A 21,787-nucleotide genomic window follows, 5' to 3' on the forward strand; every position below is an offset into this window, starting at 1 on the left:
TTCTGCTACATCTTCCTTGTTTTCATCACTGTTTTCTCCTCCACTGGCTTGCTGCTGTAGATTTACAACCATCTACACAATTTTGGTTGGGGATTTCAATGCTAAAGTGGGTAAAAATGTTATGGAGGAAGTAGTAGGTAAATTTGGGGTGCCAGGGGTAAATGTAAATGGGGAGCCTTTAATTGAGCTATGTGTAGAAAGAGATTTGGTAAGTAATACATATTTTATGAAAAAGAGGATAAATAAATATACAAGGTATGATGTAGCACGTAATGAAAGTAGTTTGTTAGATTATGTATTGGTGGATAAAAGGTTGATGGGTAGGCTCCAGGATGTACATGTTTATAGAGGGGCAACTGATATATCGGATCATTATTTAGTTGTAGCTACAGTTAGAGTAAGAGGTAGATGGGAAAAGAGGAAGGTGGCAACAACAAGTAAGAGGGAGGTGAAAGTGTATAAACTAAGGGAGGAGGAAGTTCGGGGGAGATATAAGCGACTGTTGGCAGAAAGGTGGGCTAGTGCAAAGATGAGTAGTGGGGGGGTTGAAGAGGATTGGAATAGTTTTAAAAATGCAGTATTAGAATGTGGGGCAGAAGTTTGTGGTTATAGGAGGGTGGGGGCAGGTGGAAAGAGGAGTGATTGGTGGAATGATGAAGTAAAGGGTGTGATAAAAGAGAAAAAGTTAGCTTATGAGAGGTTTTTACAAAGCAGAAGTGTTATAAGAAAAGCAGAGTATATGGACAGTAAACGAAAGGTGAAGAGAGTGGTGAGAGAGTGCAAAAGGAGAGCAGATGATAGAGTGGGAGAGGCACTGTCAAGAAATTTTAAAGAAAATAAGAAAAAATTTTGGAGTGAGTTAAACAGGTTAAGAAGGCCTAGGGAAAGTATGGATTTGTCAGTTAAAAACAGAGTATGGGAGTTAGTAGATGGGGAGAGGGAGGTACTAGGTAGATGGCGAGAATATTTTGAGGAACTTTTAAATGTTGAGGAAGAAAGGGAGGTGATAATTTCATGCACTGGTCAGGGAGGTATACCATCTTTTAGGAGTGAAGAAGAGCAGAATGTAAGTGTGGGGGAGGTACGTGAGGCATTACGTAGAATGAAAGGGGGTAAAGCAGCTGGAACTGATGGGATCATGACAGAAATGTTAAAAGCAGGGGGGATATAGTGTTGGAGTGGTTGGTACTTTTGTTTAATAAATGTATGAAAGAGGGGAAGGTACCTAGGGATTGGCGGAGAGCATGTATAGTCCCTTTATATAAAGGGAAAGGGGACAAAAGAGATTGTAAAAATTATAGAGGAATAAGTTTATTGAATATACCAGGAAAAGTGTACGGTAGGGTTATAATTGAAAGAATTAGAGGTAAGACAGAATGTAGGATTGCGGATGAGCAAGGAGGTTTCAGAGTGGGTAGGGGATGTGTAGATCAAGTGTTTACATTGAAGCATATATATGAACAGTATTTAGATAAAGGTAGGGAAGTTTTTATTGCATTTATGGATTTAGAAAAGGCATAAGATAGTGGATAGGGGAGCAATGTGGCAGATGTTGCAAGTATATGGAATAGGTGGTAAGTTACTAAATGCTGTAAAGAGTTTTTATGAGGATAGTGAGGCTCAGGTTAGGGTGTGTAGAAGAGAGGGAGACTACTTCCCGGTAAAAGTAGGTCTTAGACAGGGATGTGTAATGCCACCATGGTTGTTTAATATATTTATAGATAGGGTTGTAAAAGAAGTAAATGCTAGGGTGTTCGGGAGAGGGGTGGGATTAAATTATGGGGAATCAAATTCAAAATGGGAATTAACACAGTTACTTTTTGCTGATGATACTGTGCTTATGGGAGATTCTAAAGAAAAATTGCAAAGGTTAGTGGATGAGTTTGTGAATGTGTGTAAAGGTAGAAAGTTGAAAGTGAACATAGAAAAGAGTAAGGTGATGAGGGTATCAAATGATTTAGATAAAGAAAAATTAGATATCAAATTGGGGAGGAGTAGTATGGAAGAAGTGAATGTTTTCAGATACTTGGGAGTTGACGTGTCGGCGGATGGATTTATGAAGGATGAGGTTAATCATAGAATTGATGAGGGAAAAAAGGTGAGTGGTGCATTGAGGTATATGTGGAGTCAAAAAACGTTATCTATGGAGGCAAAGAAGGGAATGTATGAAAGTATAGTAGTACCAACACTCTTATATGGGTGTGAAGCTTGGGTGGTAAATGCAGCAGCAAGGAGACGGTTGGAGGCAGTGGAGATGTCCTGTTTAAGGGCAATGTGTGGTGTAAATATTATGCAGAAAATTCGGAGTGTGGAAATTAGGAAAAGGTGTGGAGTTAAAAAAAGTATTAGTCAGAGGGCAGAAGAGGGGTTGTTGAGGTGGTTTGGTCATTTAGAGAGAATGGATCAAAGTAGAATGACATGGAAAGCATATAAATCTATAGGGGAAGGAAGGGGAGGTAGGGGTTGTCCTCGAAAGGGTTGGAGAGAGGGGGTAAAGGAGGTTTTGTGGGCAAGGGGCTTGGACTTCCAGCAAGCGTGCGTGAGCGTGTTAGATAGGAGTGAATGGAGACAAATGGTACTTGGGACCTGACGATCTGTTGGAGTGTGAGCAGGGTAATATTTAGTGAAGGGATTCAGGGAAACCGGTTATTTTCATATAGTCGGACTTGAGTCCTGGAAATGGGAAGTACAATGCCTGCACTTTAAAGGAGGGGTTTGGGATATTGGCAGTTTGGAGGGATATGTTGTGTATCTTTATATGTATATGCTTCTAAACTCTTGTATTCTGAGCACCTCTGCAAAAACAGTGATTATGTGTGAGTGTGGTGAAAGTGTTGAATGATGATGAAAGCATTTTCTTTTTGGGGATTTTCTTTCTTTTTTGGGTCACCCTGCCTCGGTGGGAGACGGCCGACTTGTTAAAAAAAAAAAAAATAATAATGAAATTGAGTCAGTATAATGATTAAATTTGAAATTATGCTAGCCGAAATTAGTGCCAGAATACTGATGGAACTGGATAACTGATTGCCGGATTAGTGATGGCTGACCTGTACCAAAACTACCTCAACAATCCCTCCTCCTCCCTCTGATTTATCTCTCTCATAACCTTACACCATCTTCTAATTTCTACATTCATGAGTTTTTGCATAATATTCACACCATACATTGTTCTCAAACATGACATCTTCACTGCCTCCAGCTGCCTCCTCTCTGCAACATTTAACCCTTTGACTGTTTTGGCCGTATATATACGTCCTACGAGCCAGTGTTTTGGACGTATGTGTACTCAATAATTCTAGTGGCTTCAAATTAAGCAGGAGAAAGATGGTAGGCCTACATGTGAGAGAATGGGTCTGTGTGGTGAGTGTGGGCAGTAAGAAAAAATCCTGCAGCACGCAGTGCATAATGAGAAAAAAAACTCTGACCGTGTTTTTGGTTTAAAACAGCAACTTTGCAGTGTATGTTCATATGGTATTTATGGTTGTATTCTCGTTTTCTTGGTCTCATTTGATAGAATGGAAGATATACAGTGGTCCCTCGTTTATTGTATTTAATCCGTTCCTGGAGGTGCTACTATTATCGAAATCTACGATTTTCGAATCAATTTTCCCCATAAGAAATAATGTAAATACAATTAATCCGTTTCTGACACCCAGAAGTATTAAAACAAAAAAAAATTTTACATGAAATGTAGATGTAGTACATAAACAATACAATGGGACATGATGAATGAAACATTAACAGCATAACACTTACCTTTATTGGCGATTCTTCTTAGTGTATGGGAGACTGGAGGAGGAGAGAGATTGGATTATTTACAGTTTGGAAGGGGAATCCCCTTCCATCAACACCTCAGGTACCAATTGCTTTTCTGGGGTTACTTCTCTTCTCTGTTTCTTAATGCCACTAGGACCAGCTTGAGAGTCACTGGAGTCCTGTCTCGCAAAATAACTGTCCAGAGAGCTCTGCTTCTGGCGTCTCTTTAACACTTCCCTAAAATGGGCCAAGACTTTGTCAATGTACATGTTGTCAACATGGCTTGCAACAGCCTTGTCACGGTGATGTTTCTCCATAAATCTTTCCATCTTACCCCACATTTCAAAAATCTCCTTAATTTCTGAAGAAGGCACCTTCTTCCATCTCTCTTCCTCCTCCTCTGCAGCAAGATTTTGAGCTGCGATCTGTTACTCTTCCTGCTGAAGCTCTTGCAGCTCCTCAGTGGTGAGCTCTTCGTTATGGTCTTCCACCAACTCTTCCACATCCTCCAAACTCACATCCAACCCCATGGAACTCCCCAGTGCGACAATAGATTTAACAACAGACATAGGTTCATCAGGGTTAGCCCCAAACCCTTCAAAATCCCTCTTGTTGACACAATCTGGCCACAATTTTCTCCAAGCAGAGTTCAAAGTCCTGGTAGTCACTTCCTCCCAAGCCATACCTATAAGGGTTATGCAATGGAGGATGCTGAAGTGTTCTCTCCAAAAATCTCTTAGGGTCAAGTGAGTGTCTGAGGTCACATTCAAGCACCTTACAAACATTGCTTTGGCGTAGAGTTTTTTAAAGTTTGCAATGACCTGCTGGTCCATGGGCTGGAGGAGAGGAGTGGTATTCAGGGGCAAGAACTTTACTGTGATGAACCCAGACTCCTCAAAAATTAGGTCATCCAAGTTTGGAGGATGAGCAGGTGCATTGTCCATTAGCAGGAGGCACTTGAGATCTAATTTCTTTTCCAGGAGGTAATTCTTCACACTAGGGCCAAACACTTCATTGAACCACTCGACGAAAATTTCCCTCATGACCCATGCCTTACTATTAGATTTCCAAAACACACACAATTTACTTTTCATAACATTGTGTTTCCTGAACACTCTGGGATTTTCAGAATGGTACACTAGTAATGGCTTCACTTAGAAATCCCCACTAGCATTAGCACAGTAACATGAGCGTCAGCCTGTCTTTCATAGGCTTGTGTCCTGGCAGTGCCTTTTCCTCCTGTGTAATGTAGGTCCTCTTTGGCATTTTCTTCCAAAAGAGGCCTGTTTCGTCACAATTGAACACTTGTTCAGGTTTCAGTCCTTCAGCCTCTATGTACTCCTTGAATTCATGCACATACTTTTCAGCTGCTTTGTGGTCCTAACTGGCAGCCTCACCATGCCTTACCACACTGTGTATGCCACTACGATTCTTAAATCTCTCAAACCAACCTTTGCTGGCCTTGAATTCACTCACATCACTACTAGTTGCACGCAATTTCTTTACCAGATCGTCGTGCAACTGCCTAGCCTTTTCACAAATATGTAATCGACGTCATAATACTATCCTGCTAATTGTTTCTCATTTATCCACACCAATAATAACTTCTCAACCTCTTCGAGTACTGGTGATCTCATTTTTGTCAGCATATTTACCCCTTTGCAACGATGGAACATATGGTTGTACAGTATAGGGTTTGTTATACATCCTGGCCAGTTCAGCTGCACTTAGGCCATTTTCATATTGTTCAATGATGTTTTTCTTAAATTCAATCGTATTTCTCACCTTCTTTACCAAAGGCTTGGCACTAGGAGCTTTCTTTGGAGCCATGGTAGCTTATTTAGTACAGTGGACCCCCACATAACGATGGCATCACATAGCGATTAATCCGCATACCGCTTGCTTTAATCGCAAAAATTTTGCCTCACATACCGCTTAAAAACCCGCTCACCGATTTTCGTCCGAGACGCGTCCAATGTGCGGCCTGAGCCACGCTCACATGTTCCGCCGGTGGCATTGTTTACCAGCCAGCCTCCGCGGTAACATCCAAGCATACAATTGGAATATTTCGTATTATTACAGTGTTTTCGGTGCTTTTTCTGGAAAATAAGTGACCATGGGCCCCAAGAAAGCTTCTAGTGCCAACCCTACAGCAATAAGGGTGAGAATTACAATAGAGATGAAGAAAAAGATCATTGATAAGTATGAAAGTGGAGTGCGTGTCTCTGAGCTGGCCAGGTTGTATAATAAACCCCAATCAACCATCGCTACTATTGGTGGTACAGCTGCTGCTGCTGCTGCACTGTCAGCTGCTGCTGCACTGTCAGCAGCTGCTGCTGCTGCTGTAGCATCGTCTGTTGCTGCTGTACCACCGTCAGCTGCTGCTGCTGCTGTAGCATCGTCTGCTGCTGCTGTAGCATCGTCTGTTGCTGCTGTACCACCGTCAGCTGCTGCTGTAGCATCGTCTGCTGCTGCTGTAGCATCGTCTGCTGCTGCTGTAGCATCGTCTGCTGCTGCTGTAGCATCGTCTGTTGCTGCTGTACCACCGTCAGCTGCTGCTGCTGCTGTAGCATCGTCTGCTGCTGCTGTAGCATCGTCTGTTGCTGCTGTACCACCGTCAGCTGCTGCTGCTGCTGTAGCACCGTTGTTGGTGTGGCTTATTGAGAATACCAAGAAACAATTAACCCCAGAGGATTTGCCACCCAGGATAACCCAAAAAAGTCAGTGTCATCGAAGACTGTCTAACTTATTTCCATTGGGGTCCTTAATCTTGTCTCCCAGGATGCAACCCACACAAGTCGACTAACACCCAGGTGAACAGGGAAAAATGCCTGGAACTAGTGCTCATATTGGTGAATTTAAAGCCAGCAAAGGTTGGTTTGAGAGATTTAAGAATCGTAGTGGCATACACAGTGTGATAAGGCCTGTTCTGGAAGAAAATGCCAAACAGGACCTACAGTACTCAGGAGGAAAAGGCACTCCCAGGACACAGTGTCTCATCAGTCATTGCTGCATCTTCAGTAAAGGTAAGTGTCATTTATTCTTCATTTAGTAGACTAGTACATGCACAATATATACTGTGCATGTACTACTCTACTATTGTGCATGTATCCTTCTCTTTGTGTGTGGGAAAATGTATATTTCATGTGGTAAAATTTTTTTTTTCATACTTTTGGGTGTCTTGCACGGATTAATTTGATTTCCATTATTTCTTATGGGGAAAATTCATTCGCATACCGATTATTTCGCATAACAATTACCCCTCTTGCACGGATTAAAATCGTTATGCGGGGGTCCACTGTACTTGCAAGCACTAAAATGAATGGAATATTATGAAATATTTCGTAGGAGCAAGTGAGGGGACCGTCGCTCACTGGTAAACAATGCCACACTGGCTGGGAAGGGAGGCCGCCCCGACTCACAGCGTGCATACGCGTCCCGGACGAACTACTATTCGTGAGTCAATCTACGATTAGCGAGCCCATATTTATACGAAAATATCGCTATGATTTTCGAAATCTACGACTCTCGAGCCCTACGATTATCGAGGGACCACTGTATTACAGAAATAGAGATAATTTTGATTGGTTTCACAATGAAAAGTTCTTGAAATTGAGCTCAAAGTAGTAGAAATATTCGATTTTTGCCAACGTTCAAGAGTAAACAAATCATGCCATGCGTCCAATACACATCAACTGGCGAGTCTGATATTCTTTTGCAAGTGCGCTGATACTATTTATATCTTTTTACAATAATGCAGTAGTCTTCATAACAGTAAATCTTCTATTTTTTGTGAGAATAAAAATTCAAAATGGAAAGCAAGAAGACATGACTAATAAACAGAGAAAATGTTATTTTAGTGCCAGGAATGTCTGTCTTGTTTATTCTGGACCCTATTTTGATATTGGCATCTTTTGAAATTTGTGTGAAATTAGGCAAATTGCCAATTTCTGACCACTTTATTGGGTAGTTGAAATCGGTAAATGGATGGTTTCTTGTACTCAATCAATAGAACAAATGGAGTTCTAGTGAAATAGCTATTATTTTAGTCGACCAGAACAATGAAATTGGCTGAAAATAGGGCTCAAAGTGGGCGAAATCACCGATGTGTAAATATCGCCGATATCGCTAACTTTGTGAGAGCGTAATTTCCTAAGTTTTCCATCAAATTTTGTACTTTTGGTGTCATTACCATCAGGAAAAGATTCTATATCATTTCATAAAAATTTTTTTAATTTTTAGACCTTGAGAGAGAGTTCAGGATTGGGGGTCTCGACCCTGAAAGTGTTAATGTAGCTATCGCTAAATAATGATTTGGCATATTAGTTGCTCCTCTAAAAACATGTAGTGTATCCAGAAGTCTACCCTTCTAGCTATTACATATGTACTGTACCAATACAGTCTAGCTATCAGACTATTATATTGAACAATTAAATGTATGGCTTGATAAAAAAAAAAATTATTTCTGGGGTGATGAACTAAATTCAATGTTTCAGGAGGTAACAGGGACAGAGGACTTGGCCGAGGCACGATCACAGTTGGAGAACCACTCTTGGGATTTGGAAGCTGCAGTTCAGGACCACCTTGCTCTGAGAGAGAGCCCACCCCCAACACCTCGAGCCTCACCACAGGTTAGCTGTGCTGTTCCTCTACTTCTCTTAAGAGATTTTCAGTGTTTGTGTACTTAGTTTTGCATGGATAATGCAATAACATGTCCTTCATTTACTCCAGCCTGGAGGAAACGGTAAACTGAAAACAGATTTGAGTAGTGGTGTTCCATATTAGTGCGATGTCTTTCCTAGACTGACAAAAGCAGCCAGCTGGTGCTTAGAGCCCTCTCAGACAATTACATTGGTGCACGTATGGAAAAAAATAGAAAAGGGATGGTTGTCTGCACAAAAAAAAAAAAAGGTCTACTGACAAGAATCTGTTCCTTTAGGGTTCATCATAGCTGAACACAAAATTTATTTTATTGTAAATTAATCCAGATTTCTTTATATAAACATGGGATTTTTAAAAACAAAACCTGTAGCAAGAGGATAATGCTTTGCTGTACAGTACTGCACAAGTTTGGGGAAAACTGTGTTTCAAACTTACAGTTGAGATGAGCTATATATTTGTCAATTATTGTTTTAATACGTAAATAACTAACGTATATATTTTTTTTTATAAGTGTTTATTTTCTGTAATTTTTTTTTATAATATTTCTGCAATAGTCAACCTAGCAAATAACTGCATAGTTCTCACATTTTTCCAAAGTTAGGTTCCGGATGAACAAGTTATTATATTCAGATTTGAAAAATTTTGGTCGATTTTTAGATCATCCAATAGTCTGGCTGATAATAGATCATCTACTCTGTTTATACATACTTTATATTCTCTCACCTTTGCTCTCACCCTAATTTTGCATACAATTTCTATTTGGCGATACCGAATTCATGATCAGTTTTTAACACGCTTCCAAATTCTTGCTGGATCCCTAAATATCATTGTCATTCACAAGTGACATGCTCAGACCCTCCACTTCCCAGCACCTTAGACTTATTTGCTAATGGTATGCACAGCAGACAAATGTATGAAAAGGAGATACTATTTACAACACTTGATTACCTTTATTATGGAGGCTTTTAACTAGCCAGTGGCTTTATCAGTTAGTCACAGTAGTGGCTGGCAAAACCTCTCCACAATAAAGATATCTAAGTGTTGCACATGTCTTAACATCAACACAGTGATATTACAGGAGTGTAGTGGAAATGAAGAAACCCATTTAGAGATATTAAAAAGGTGAAAATGAGGGGGCCTGTATATTTTAACCTCTGAGGTAGATTGCAGTTGATGGCCTCAACTAAAGGCTTAAGTAAGCAGCCACCTGTTTTGTTTCTGTCTCCAAGTGGGTTTCTACATTCATACATCATTGTTCATGTGGAAGTCATGTGTTGCTGTAAGAATAATAGTCAACTTGGCAAATAATACTCATTAGCAAATAGATAAATGTGTTATGAACGTAATAGAACTCATTTAACATGCATGACAATTGCCAGGAAATGGTAGATAGAGGAGGAGGCGGGGAAGGTAGTGGTGATGTCAGCAGAGATGACAGTGATGAAGGGATGGACAGTCCGCAAGGGTTTGGCAACACAGATAGAGGTAGCTTGTTTCCTGCTAGGCCACGGAGTAGCCTGCTCAGCTGGGGCTACTATTTGATCACACTACCATTCCGTCTCACGCTCTCCTCCCTCTCTTCGCTCTTCTTCTTCGTGTACCGGATTGTCTACCCATATCCACGAAGATGTAAGTACAGTACTACAGTATATAGTATCTCTTGTGTCAAGGATGAAGGAAGTGTTTTCTCTTAGTTATCCCTTTCAAAGCAGAACACAACTGATGTGATTTAATTGCTCACTGCCTGTAATTTTGACAAGTTATTATACAGTAACCTTCGAGTAAGGTGCTCTGATCATGATGAAGGGCTCTTCATCCTAGGAATTTGAGCTACCTGCTCTGTAAATCAGATTAGATTACCCCCTAGTTCCCTGGTATTATATAAGCCCAGTGGGTCATACAGTATGTGCAATGAGACAGATAAATCTATAACTCAGCAGTGAGTGATTTAGTGAAGAAATACATGGGGGGAGGGGTTAGGAAATGATGAGTAAGTATTAAGGTTGTGTATGAAGGATGTGGGATGGCCAGGGTGAAAGATTTGGTGGAAGTTTCACCAAAAATGGCATAAGTAAAGGATAATAGTATTATGAACTCATGATTGTATATCCTCAAGTTCAAAAGATCTAGGAATGGCTTGCCATTCTCCATGTCAGTCAGAGGGACTGGTGCTTAAACCATGTTGGGGTCCTAAGTAATGAGTTGGCAGATGATGAGGCAGTCTTCTGTATCTTTCAAGTGCTAAAGCACCCTCCTGCTTCAGTGACCAACTGGGCTATGTTCATTCATATGTCCTTGGGAAGTAGTAGACCCAGTGGGTCCTACAGACAAGTAACATGTTATGAGTACAGGTTTGGCAGGATGAGTGAGGCCCTCATCTTTTAACAGCAATCACCACTGCAGAATAATTCTGTGCTGCTTGAGGATGGGGTAGGCACGTTCATCTCACTTACGGTTTATAGGTGTTTACAATCAGGCAAATAGACTTCTTGGCTTCATGTCAAGAATTATAAAAAAAAAAAAAAAACAGAATTCCCAATTATATATCATTGGTAAGGCTTTGTTTAAATTAAGCAGCTAAGTTTTGAATGCCATACTACAAATGGACAAAAATGCATTGGAAGGATGACAGAGTTCATCCCCTATATTAAAACTTTCCCTACAAAGATAAGTCAGAGGCTCCGGAAAGGCATAGAACTAGGGAGGAAAATGGCTGAAGCTTATGACTGAAAAATCAGAATGAATGAAGTGGATATAAATAGGGTACAAATAAAGGGGTTGTTGAGTTGGTTTGGGATTTAGAGAGGCTGGAGCAGAATTGGATGATTAAGAGGGTATTGAAATCTGGAGTGAGATGAGGGAAAGGTAGGAGTTATCTCAGAAATGGTTAGGTGGTGGTAGTAAAGGAGGTTTTGAGTGCTTGGGCTTGAACATCCAACGGGTATGTGTGAACTTGTTAAATCGGAGAGAATAGAGACAATTGGTGGCTTTTTTTATGACTGTGTTGTTGGAGTTTGAGCAAGGTAACATTTATGAAGGAATTCAAGGGAACTGGTAAGCTGGACTCGAGTCCTGGAAATGGGAAGTATAGTACCTACACTCTAAAGGAGGGGTGAGAATGTTGAAGCTTGGAGAGTCACCTGAACTCTGAAGTCAACATACTTCTGGGAAGACATTGGTGGAGTGAATGATTATTTTTTTTTGTCAGTCTTCCTCAGTAGTAGATGGCTAATATTTTAAAAATAAAAAAAAAATTGTGCTGAAAATATCTAACCAAGAGAGGAGTCACAGCAATGAATTAAAGTAGATTTAGAATAGATGATAAGAGAAAGCACTGGTTTGGTATTGGAGTTATAGATGAGTGGAACTAACTACCAAGTAATTTTATTGAACTGAACTTTGGATAGCTTTAAAAATAAGTTGAACAAGTATATGAGTGGCAATGGTTGGGTGTGAGTAGGACCTGCCCAGTTATGGCCAGTAAGCCTGTTGAACATTTTAAGTGTGTCTTAAGCTTTGTTGTTTTAGAATTTGGCATATTTTATCATCATTGAGATGACTGCTGAGGACTTTGAGCTTATAGGCAAATATTTTAGTTGATTTTATAACTTAATATGAATGATTGCATTCCTTGAATGTTTTGTCTGTGTGGCTGGTTTTTACTGAGCTTTTTAAGCTGTAATCTCAAAATACTAGTGTTTAGAAATTTTTTTACTAAACATTAATATTTCATTCTGCTTAACACAGTAATACAGTTACCCACTTTTCAAAAGGGGCTTATCTATTGGAAAATTTTAATTTTGCATAACAAGAATATGGAGTTAAGTCTTTTAATCAGGGAAGAGTAAATATTTTTCTTCTGAATTAATCCAAATGAAAGTAAACTTGTAATTGTAACCCAGCCTTCACTCTGACAGTAACTGATCCTCTTGGGGATGTGCTGCGGTTTATTGGAGAATATGAGAATGAGTATGGGCAGCAGCACCCGGCATTCTTTCAAGGTTCATACTCTCAAGCTTTGAGCCATGCTAAGTCAGAACTGAAATTCATGTTAGTTTATTTGCACTGTGCTGATCATCAGGACACACCAGTCTTCTGCAGGTGAGTGTTTTTAGGCTGCTTAATACTGTTGCTCTGTCTTGCTTTATATGTTAAAGTATCAGTGATGAAAAAAGTGTCATAATGTTTGAGGTGTGCAATTTAGTATTTAGTGTAGACATGTGCATGTGCCGAAATTTGGAATGTAGTTTTATGTACTGTGCATACAGTACATATATTTTTTGTGAAAACATAAAGTTTGAGGTGACTAAAATGCCGGTAGCAAGGGCTAATAACCTTTTCTGTATAAATTACTAAGTGTAAAAATAAAAATTTTAATTTTTCTGTTAAGGTCACTCTGTGGGAGAAGGCCAGTTTGTTTTAAAAAAAATTTTAATTATTTTTACCTTTACAAAGTTTTTACAAAGTAGAAGTGATGCAAGGAGGGAAGAGTATGTAGAGAAAAAGAGAGAGGTTAAGAGAGTGGTGAAGCAATGTAAAAAGAGAGCAAATGAGAGAGTGGGTGAGATATTATCAACAAATTTTGTTGAAAATAAGAAAAAGTTTTGGAGGGAGATTAACAAGTTAAGGAAGCCTAGAGAACAAATGGATTTGTAAGTTAAAAATAGGAGAGGAGAGTTATTAAATGGAGAGTATTGGGAAGATAGAAGGAATATTTTGAGAAATTGCTAAATGTTGATGAAGATAGGGAAGCTGTGATTTCGTGTATAGGGCAAGGAGGAATAACATCTTGTAGGAGTGAGGAAGAGCCAGTTGTGAGTGTGGGGGAAGTTCTTGAGGCAATAGGTAAAATGAAAGGGGGGTAAAGCAGCCGGGATTGATGGGATAAAGATAGAAATGTTAAAAGCAGGTGGGGATATAGTTTTGGAGTGGTTGGTGCAATTATTTAATAAATGTATGGAAGAGGGTAAGGTACCTAGGGATTGGCAGAGAGCATGCATAGTTCCTTTGTATAAAGGCAAAGGGGACAAAAGAGAGTGCAAAAATTATAGGGGGATAAGTCTGTTGAGTATACCTGGTAGAGTGTATGGTAGAGTTATTATTGAAAGAATTAAGAGTAAGACAGAGAATAGGATAGCAGATGAACAAGGAGGCTTTAGGAAAGGAAGGGGGTGTGTGGACCAGGTGTTTACAGTGAAACATATAATTGAACAGTATTTAGATAAGGCTAAAGAGGTTTTTGTGACATTTATGGATTTGGAAAAGGCATATGACAGGGTGGATAGGAGGGGCAATGTGGCAGATGTTGTAGGAGGTAGGTTACTGAAAGCAGTGAAGAGTTTTTACGAGGATAGTGAGGCTCAAGTTAGAGTATGTAGGAAAGAGGGAGATTATTTCCCAGTAAAAGTAGGCCTTAGACAAGGATGTGTGATGTCACCGTGGTTGTTTAATATATTTATAGATGGGGTTGTAAGAGAAGTAAATGCGAAGGTCTTGGCAAGAGGCGTGGAGTTAAAAGATAAAGAATCACTCATAAAGTGGGAGTTGTCACAGTTGCTCTTTGCTGATGACACTGTGCTCTTGGGAGATTCTGAAGAGAAGTTGCAGAGGTTGGTGGATGAATTTGGTAGGGTATGCAAAAGAAGAAAATTAAAAGTGAATACAGGAAAGAGTAAGGTTATGAGGATAAAAAGATTAGGTGATGAAAGATTGGATATCAGATTGGAGGGAGAGAGTATGGAGGACGTGAATGTATTCAGATATTTGGGAGTGGACGTGTCAGCGGATGGGTCTATGAAAGATGAGGTGAATCATAGAATTGATGAGGGGAAAAGGGTGAGTGGTACACTTAAGAGTCTGTGGAGACAAAGAACTTTGTCCTTGGAGGCAAAGAGGGGAATGTATGAGAGTATAGTTTTACCAACGCTCTTATATGGGTGTGAAGCATGGGTGATGAATGTTGCAGCGAGGAGAAGGCTGGAGGCAGTGGAGGTGTCATGTCTGAGGGCAATGTGTGGTGTGAATATAATGCAGAGAATTCGTAGTTTGGAAGTTAGGAGGAGGTGCGGGATTACCAAAACTGTTGTCCAGAGGGCTGAGGAAGGGTTGTTGAGGTGGTTCGGACATGTAGAGAGAATGGAGCGAAACAGAGTGACTTCAAGAGTGTATCAGTCTGTAGTGGAAGGAAGGCGGGGTAGGGGTCGGCCTGGGAAAGGTTGGAGGGAGGGGGTAAAGGAGGTTTTGTGTGCGAGGGGCTTTGACTTCCAGCAGGCATGCGTGAGCGTGTTTGATAGGAGTGAATGGAGACGAATGGTTTTTAATACTTGACGTGCTGTTGAAGTGTGAGCAAAGTAACATTTACGAAGGGATTCAGGGAAACCGGCAGGCCGGGCTTGAGTCCTGGAGATGGGAAGTACAGTGCCTGCACTCTGAAGGAGGGGTGTTAATGTTGCAGTTTAAAAACTGTAGTGTAAAGCACCCTTCTGGCAAGACAGTGATGGAGTGAATGATGGTGAAAGTTTTCCTTTTTCGGGCCACCCTGCCTTGGTGGGAATCGGCCAGTGTGTTAATAAAAATAAAAAAATTTTACCTTTAGGTATTGTAATTATAAATGCATATTTTATTTATTTTGTCTATTAAATATTTATTTATCTGACAGAAAACTGTTGTTTTGGATGGCAAATGTTTCAGGTGTTTGTCATCTTAAATATATTAGACAGTAGTTTTTGTTTTGCTACTCCTCAAGTCTGGAGAGAGTCAAGTAGAAAAATATATACCTGAGTGGAAATATAAATACTGCATACCATTTTAATGGAGTGGGAATGTAAATATTTCATACCATTTTAACTTGCCTTCATTTTAACAGAACCACACTGTCAGATCCCAATCTTGTGGAATATGTTAACAACACCATGGTGTTTTGGGGCTGCTCCGTCACCACTGCAGAAGGCTACAGGGTTTCCCAGGCCTTGAGAGAGAACGCTTACCCTTTCCTGGCTCTGATTGTTTTGCGTGATGGCCGCATGACAGTCATTGGAAGGTTAGAGGGGCCTAGTTCACCCTCCCAACTAACTACACAACTTCAAGCCTTTGTTCGAGACAATGAAGCTCATCTTGTGGTGGCCAGAGCTGAGAGGTAGTTCCATTGTTCACTTAAGAAAAGGATGCAGATTCTAAAACACACAAGAAAGATGCAATTTTTTTCACATTAAGTAGTTCATTAAATGCATTGTCAGTGATTGTGTGAAAATAAATTTATGTATATGAGGCTTTAAAATTATGATGCAAGGGGACACAACTAAGAATAAGTAAATGTATTTCTTTGTATAGATTATAAAATTTTTGTACAATTTAATATCATTGTAGAGAGAATGAAATGTAGGGAAAATGAGTATGAATAGAGAATTGAAACTTTTTAATTAAAGAATTCAAGTACAAGTGATGTATAAATGACAAAAGAGGAATTTATGGTGAAATTGTGAATAGAGAGGTTCAGAAATAACATGGCTATGAGTCAAAAGTTAGGGGTGAGAACTACTTAAGAAGTTACTGTACCATTGATGCTGCATGAATTTGAAGCTCAGACATAAGAAATTAAGATCTCGAGCAGTAGAGGTGGTCAGTTATAGGAGGATAGGCAGGGTAGGGAAGAGAAAGTGCAACAAAATTGCAAGATTAAGAAGTGTACTAGTGCTATGGGTATTTGAAAAAAACTTGGTATTTAGGTATCCCATATTACTTTAGTCCTTTTTTTTTTTTTTTAAGTGTTGCAGTTGAATGAAGGATAGGGATGACTGTTGAGGTAAAAACAAAAAAACACAAGTTTCTTCCAGTTAATTTTTCCACTACTCTTCTGGGCAGTATCTTAGGAATACCTCTTCATGCTGATTTTGAAACCTTTAACACAAGTTTTCAATTGAAACTTAGTAATGTAGTGTAATTGTAGCCAGATTTGTGTGTATCACATGTAGAGGAGTTATTTGCGCATTGAAACGATAGTGATTGAGTGGTATCACACCAAAGTTACTACATGCAGTGCCTTGAGGCATGGAGCATAACTCTCAGATCTAAAAATAATTATAGATTTTCTTCACGGGTGTTCTCAGTGGATACCCTGGCTCAGAATAATTTTTTCTATCATTTAGGTTTCTCATTAATGTAGTATTTAGAGAAATACGGAAATCTTCTCTTATTGGCTGAAATTGTAATGTTTCACTTATAATCTACTGCAAAGTACTGTTACCCTTGTTGGGCTCCGGTGGTGGCTGAATGTTGCAAGATTGACTATAACATTAATTTTTTTTTTTATCTTCAAATCTGGCTGTTGACCATTGCTATGACCAAACACTTTAGACTTCACTTCTCCACATCTATAATAATAATAATAATAATAGGGGTGATAGGTAGTAGGTTGGTAGACAGCAACCGCCCAGGGAGGTACTACCGTCCTGCCAAGTGAGTGTAAAACGAAAGCCTGTAATTGTTTTACATGATGGTAGGATTGCTGGTGTCCTTTTTTCTGTCTCATGAACATGCAAGATTTCAGGTACGTCTTGCTACTTCTACTTACACTTAGGTCACACTACACATACATGTACAAGCACATATATACACACCCCTCTGGGTTTTCTTCTATTTTCTTTCTAGTTCTTATTCTTGTTTATTTCCTCTTATCTCCATGGGGAAGTGGAACAGAATTCTTCCTCCGTAAGCCATGCGTGTTGTAAGAGGCAACTAAAATGCCGGGAGCAAGGGGCTAGTAACCTCTTCTCCTGTATATATTACTAAATGTAAAAGGAGAAACTTTCGTTTTTCCTTTTGGGCCACCCCGCCTCGGTGGGATACGGCCGGTGTGTTGAAAGAAGAATAATAGGGGTGTTAATGTTGCAGTTTAAAAACTGTAGTGTAAAGCACCCTTCTGGCAAGACAGTGATGGAGTGAATGATGGTGAAAGTTTTTCTTTTTCGGGCCACCCTGCCTTGGTGGGAATCGGCCAGTGTGATAATAATAAAAAAAAAATACACATACATGTACAAGCATATGTATACACGCACCCCTCTGGGTTTTCTTCTATTTTCTTTCTAGTTCTTGTTCTTGTTTATTTCCTCTTACCTCCATGGGGAAGTGGAACAGAATTCTTCCTCCTTAAGCCATGCGTGTTGTAAGAGGCGATTAAAATGCCGGGAGCAAGGGGCTAGTAACCCCTTCTCCTGTATATATTACTAAATGTAACAGGAGAAACTTTTGTTTTTCCTTTTGGGCCACCCTGCCTCGGTGGGATACGGCCAGTGTGTTGAAAGAAAGAAACATGGAAGATTTCAGGTACGTCTTGCTACTTCTACTTGCATTTAGGTCACACTACACATACATGTACAAGCAAATATATACACACCCCTCTGGGTTTTTTTCTATTTTCTTTCTAGTTCTTGTTCTTGTTTATTTCCTCTTACCTCCATGGAGAAGTGGAACAGAATTCTTCCTCCGTAAGCCATGCGTGTTGTAAGAGGCGACTAAAATGCCGGGAGCAAGGGGCTAGTAACCCCTTCTCCCGTATAAATTACTAAATTTAAAAGAGAAACTTTCGTTTTTCTTTTTGGGCCACCCTGCCTTGGTGGGATACGGCCGGTTTGTTGAAAGAAAGAAAGAAGAATAGCAGATGAAGGGAGGATGAATGAGGGAGGTAGTAATTTGCTTAATATAATTTAACTATACATACATTGGCATGTGAGATTAAGGATACCCCACTCAGTTGCCCTAATTTATTCAGTATGTTGCTTTTTTTCCTCCTGCACTTTAGGCAAGAACGAGAGCTAACAGCTGCCCTAAGGCTGCAGCAAGATGAAGATTACCAGGAGAGCTTGAGGGCAGACCAAGAAAAGGAACGTAAAAAGCAGCAGGAAAGAGAACAAGCAGAGCGTATTGAGCTTGAAGAGAGAGAAAAAGAGGAGGATCAGCAGCGACAGAAAGACAACATTAGACGGCTTAAGGTGGAGATGGTAGATAATGTTCCACAGGTGAGTCAGGAATTTGGGAGAAGCACATTCACTACTCGAGTTAAAAGATGATTGCTGCTGTAGATAGTTTCATGTGATAGAGAGAGGTTCTGGGGTGGAGGCGATGATCCCCATATACTGTACATGAAAAATGGCTTAGCCAGACTTGAGTCCTGGAGATGGGAAGTACAGTGCCCGCACCCCTCTGAAAGATAGTGATGGAGTGAGTAATGGTGAAAGTGTTTCTTCTTTTTTTAGGCCACCCTGCTTCTGTGGGAAACAGGCAGTGTTAAAAAAAAATTGGTATATAAAATATTAAAAAATGAGCTGTATGTAAGTAAGAAGTTCATGCAGAGACCAGTTGTGGTTTGAGAAGTGACAGATGGCTATGAAGAGTTGAGGGAAGAGGACTTCAGTTTCACCTTCCACAATATACTGTCCAGTTTCCATTTTATTGCTCTTGAATAAATGGGTGATGTGGCATGGGGATGAGGCAAGCAATACAGAAATTTATTTTTCACCCATGTTGTTTGATAAGTGGATGACTTTTTAGTATGCATTGTTGCTAGAAGAATAGGAAGTGGAATAGTTGAAAGAGCAGACACTGCAAGTGCTGTTATAATGTACATAACTGAGCTATTGGGAAATAGTACAAAATTAGTTTTTTGCTGGAGTTTGTGTTTAAGAAATTTGTAAGGAATTAAAAAATAACATGGTAGTTTAGAAATACCATATGATATACTTATAGAAGTAAAAATAAATATCCTAGGTAGTAGGTTGATAGACAGCAGCTGCCCAGGGAGGTACTACCGTCCTGCCTAGTGAGTGTAAAACATAAGCCTGTAATTGTTTCCTGATGGTAGGATTGCTGGTATCTTTTCTGTCTCATAAACATGGAAGATTTCAAGTATGTACGTCTTGCTACTTCTACATACACTTTGGTCACACTATGCATACATGTACAAGCATATGTGTATACATCCCTCTGGGTTTTCTTCTATTTTCTTACTAGAACTTGTTTATTTCCTCTTATCTCTATAGGGAAGTGGAACAGAATTCTTCCTCCATAAGCCATGCGTGTCATGAGAGGTGACTAAAATGCTGAGAGCGAGGGGCTAGTAACCCCTCCTCCTGTATAAATTACTAAATTTTAAAAGAGAAACTTTTGTTTTTCTCTTTGGGCCATCCTGCCTCGGTGGGATACTGCCGGTTTGTTGAAAGAAAGAAGAAAAATAAATATGGTTATAAAAGTAGAAATATTGAATATTCTTTCTTCTTTCAACAAACTGGCAGTATCCTACCAAGGCAGGGTGGCCCAAAAGGAAAAATGAAAGTTTATCCTTTTAAATTTAGGAATATGTACAGGAGAAGGGGTTACTAGCCCCCTTGCTCAAGGCATTTTAGTTGCCTCTTACGCCATGCATGGCTTACTCAGGAAGAATTCTTTTCCACTTCCCCATGGAGATAAGAGGAAATAAACAAGAACAAGAGCTAGTAAGAAAATAGAAGAAATCCCAGAGGGGTATGTATATACTATATATATATATGCTTGTACATGCATGTGTAGTGTGGCCTAAGTGTAAGTAGAAGTAGCAAGACATACTTGAAATCTTGCATGTTTATGAGACAGAAAAAAGACACCAGCAATCGTACCATCATGTAAAACAATTACAGGCTTTCGTTTTACACTCACTCAGCAGGAACTTAGTACCTCCCTGGGCGGTTGCTGTCTGCAAATAATACTACATTGTAATGGTAAACAAAACACACAGAATTCCAGAAAATTTGGTATACGTAGTGTATAAAATGAGGAACTATGAAGAGAAATGTCAGTCATTGCACATGTGCAAGCTTGATGGGGGATTTGTGATAAGAGAATGGCCACAGATGCAGCACAGTCTGATAGGAAATAAGTGAGGAAGATTTGATAGAAAAGGTGATGTATAAGATTAGGTATGCTTATTGTATACAGGTTGTTGTTATTCTACTCTGTAGTGAGAGAGAGTGTACAGGGTGTAGATCAAGAGAAAGCTACATTGATTATGCAGTATTTTCTCAGCATGTCTCAGGCTTTCTTTCATTTAGAATTTTTTTTTTTTACCCTCTTGAGGGATGACTTTGATATTCTTGAGGAATGGGTTAGATTATTTCTCTTAGGGATGGTTTAGATTTTTTCCTTGAAGGATGGTTTACGTTTTTCTCCTTGAGGGAAGTCCTCACATGCATTGTTAAAATATTTTCAGCTGCCTTAATATGTAGGAGCTCTTTGAGAGCATATAAACAGTTGGAAAATAAAAAGTAAGACACTGAAGAAAGGAAGGTGCAAGTGTGCTTAGCTTATAACCAAAAGATTGTGGGTTTTTCATAGGCAGAATGAAGCATTAAGTTCATTTGCTGCTGCTTTCAAAGTAATTTGAAAAATCCAGTGACTAGATAAATCAACATTTTTTTTTTTTTGTATGATTGGCAGAAAAAGAGAGCAAATGAGAGTGGGTGAGATCTTATCAACAAATTTTGTTTAAAATAAGAAAAAGTTTTGAAGTGAGGTTAACAAGTTGAGGAAGCCTAGATAATGAATGGATTTGTCAGTTAAAAATAGAAGAGGAGAGTTATTAAATGGAGAGTTAGAGGTATCAGGAAGATGGAGGGAATGTTTTGAGGAATTGTTAAATGTTGATGAAGATGGGAAGCTGTGAATGTGTGTGTGTAGGGCAAGGAGGTTATAACATCTTGTAGGAGTGAAGAAGAGCCAGTTGTGAGTGTGGGGAAAGTTCGTGAGGCAGTGGATAGAATGAAAGGGGGTAAGGCAGCTGGGATTGGTGGGATAAAGATAGAAATGTTAGAAGCAGGTGGGGATATAGTTTTGGAGTGGTTGGTGCTAATGTATGGAAGAGGATAAGGTACCTCGGGATTGGCAGAGAGCATGCATAGTTCCTTGGTGTTTGGGACCTGACGAGCTGTTGGAGTGTGAGCAGGGTAATATTTAGTGAAGGGTTTCAGGGAAACCGGTTATTTTTATATAGTCGGACTTGAGTCCTAGAAATGGGAAGTACAATGCCTGCGCTTTAAAGGAGGGGTTTGGGATATTGGCAGTTTGGAAGGATATGTTGTGTATCTTTATACGTTTGTAGATGAATGGTTCAGAGAACCAACATGTTGATAAATTAGACACATGTGCAACTCTTGGGTATCTTTATTGCGGAAACGTTTCGCCACACAGTGGCTTCATCAGTCCATACATAGGAGAAACTTGAAGAACAGGAGGAGAATGAGGTAATCAGTCCCTCAACCTTGAGTCGATGTGTTCAGTCCATCACTCTTGAGTAGAATACGGCAGATGAGCGGAGAAGCAGCTTATAAACCGTATGGCAGGAGAG

General features: G+C 39.7%; 1 protein-coding gene across 6 annotated transcripts in view; it reads left to right on the plus strand.

Annotated features, from left to right (window-relative positions):
* Positions 1–21,787, plus strand: part of Faf2 (Fas-associated factor 2) — a 51,692-nt gene that overhangs the window by 16,700 nt on the left and 13,205 nt on the right. For 3 of the 6 annotated variants that reach the window (XM_053777760.1, XM_053777762.2, XM_053777763.2), the window contains 5 exons: positions 8,253–8,387; positions 9,798–10,047; positions 12,336–12,519; positions 15,284–15,553; positions 18,215–18,431. In XM_053777760.1, the coding sequence (XP_053633735.1) occupies positions 8,253–8,387; positions 9,798–10,047; positions 12,336–12,519; positions 15,284–15,553; positions 18,215–18,431 (1,056 nt within the window). Of the gene's footprint in view, positions 1–6,568; positions 6,783–8,252; positions 8,388–9,797; positions 10,048–12,335; positions 12,520–15,283; positions 15,554–18,214; positions 18,432–21,787 lie in introns of those variants that run through there. The other 3 variants (XM_053777759.1, XM_053777761.1, XM_053777764.1) reach the window with 3 other exon arrangements.

This window comes from Cherax quadricarinatus, chromosome 7, assembly GCF_038502225.1.
Source record: "Cherax quadricarinatus isolate ZL_2023a chromosome 7, ASM3850222v1, whole genome shotgun sequence".
In the NCBI taxonomy this organism is placed as follows: domain Eukaryota; kingdom Metazoa; phylum Arthropoda; class Malacostraca; order Decapoda; family Parastacidae; genus Cherax; species Cherax quadricarinatus.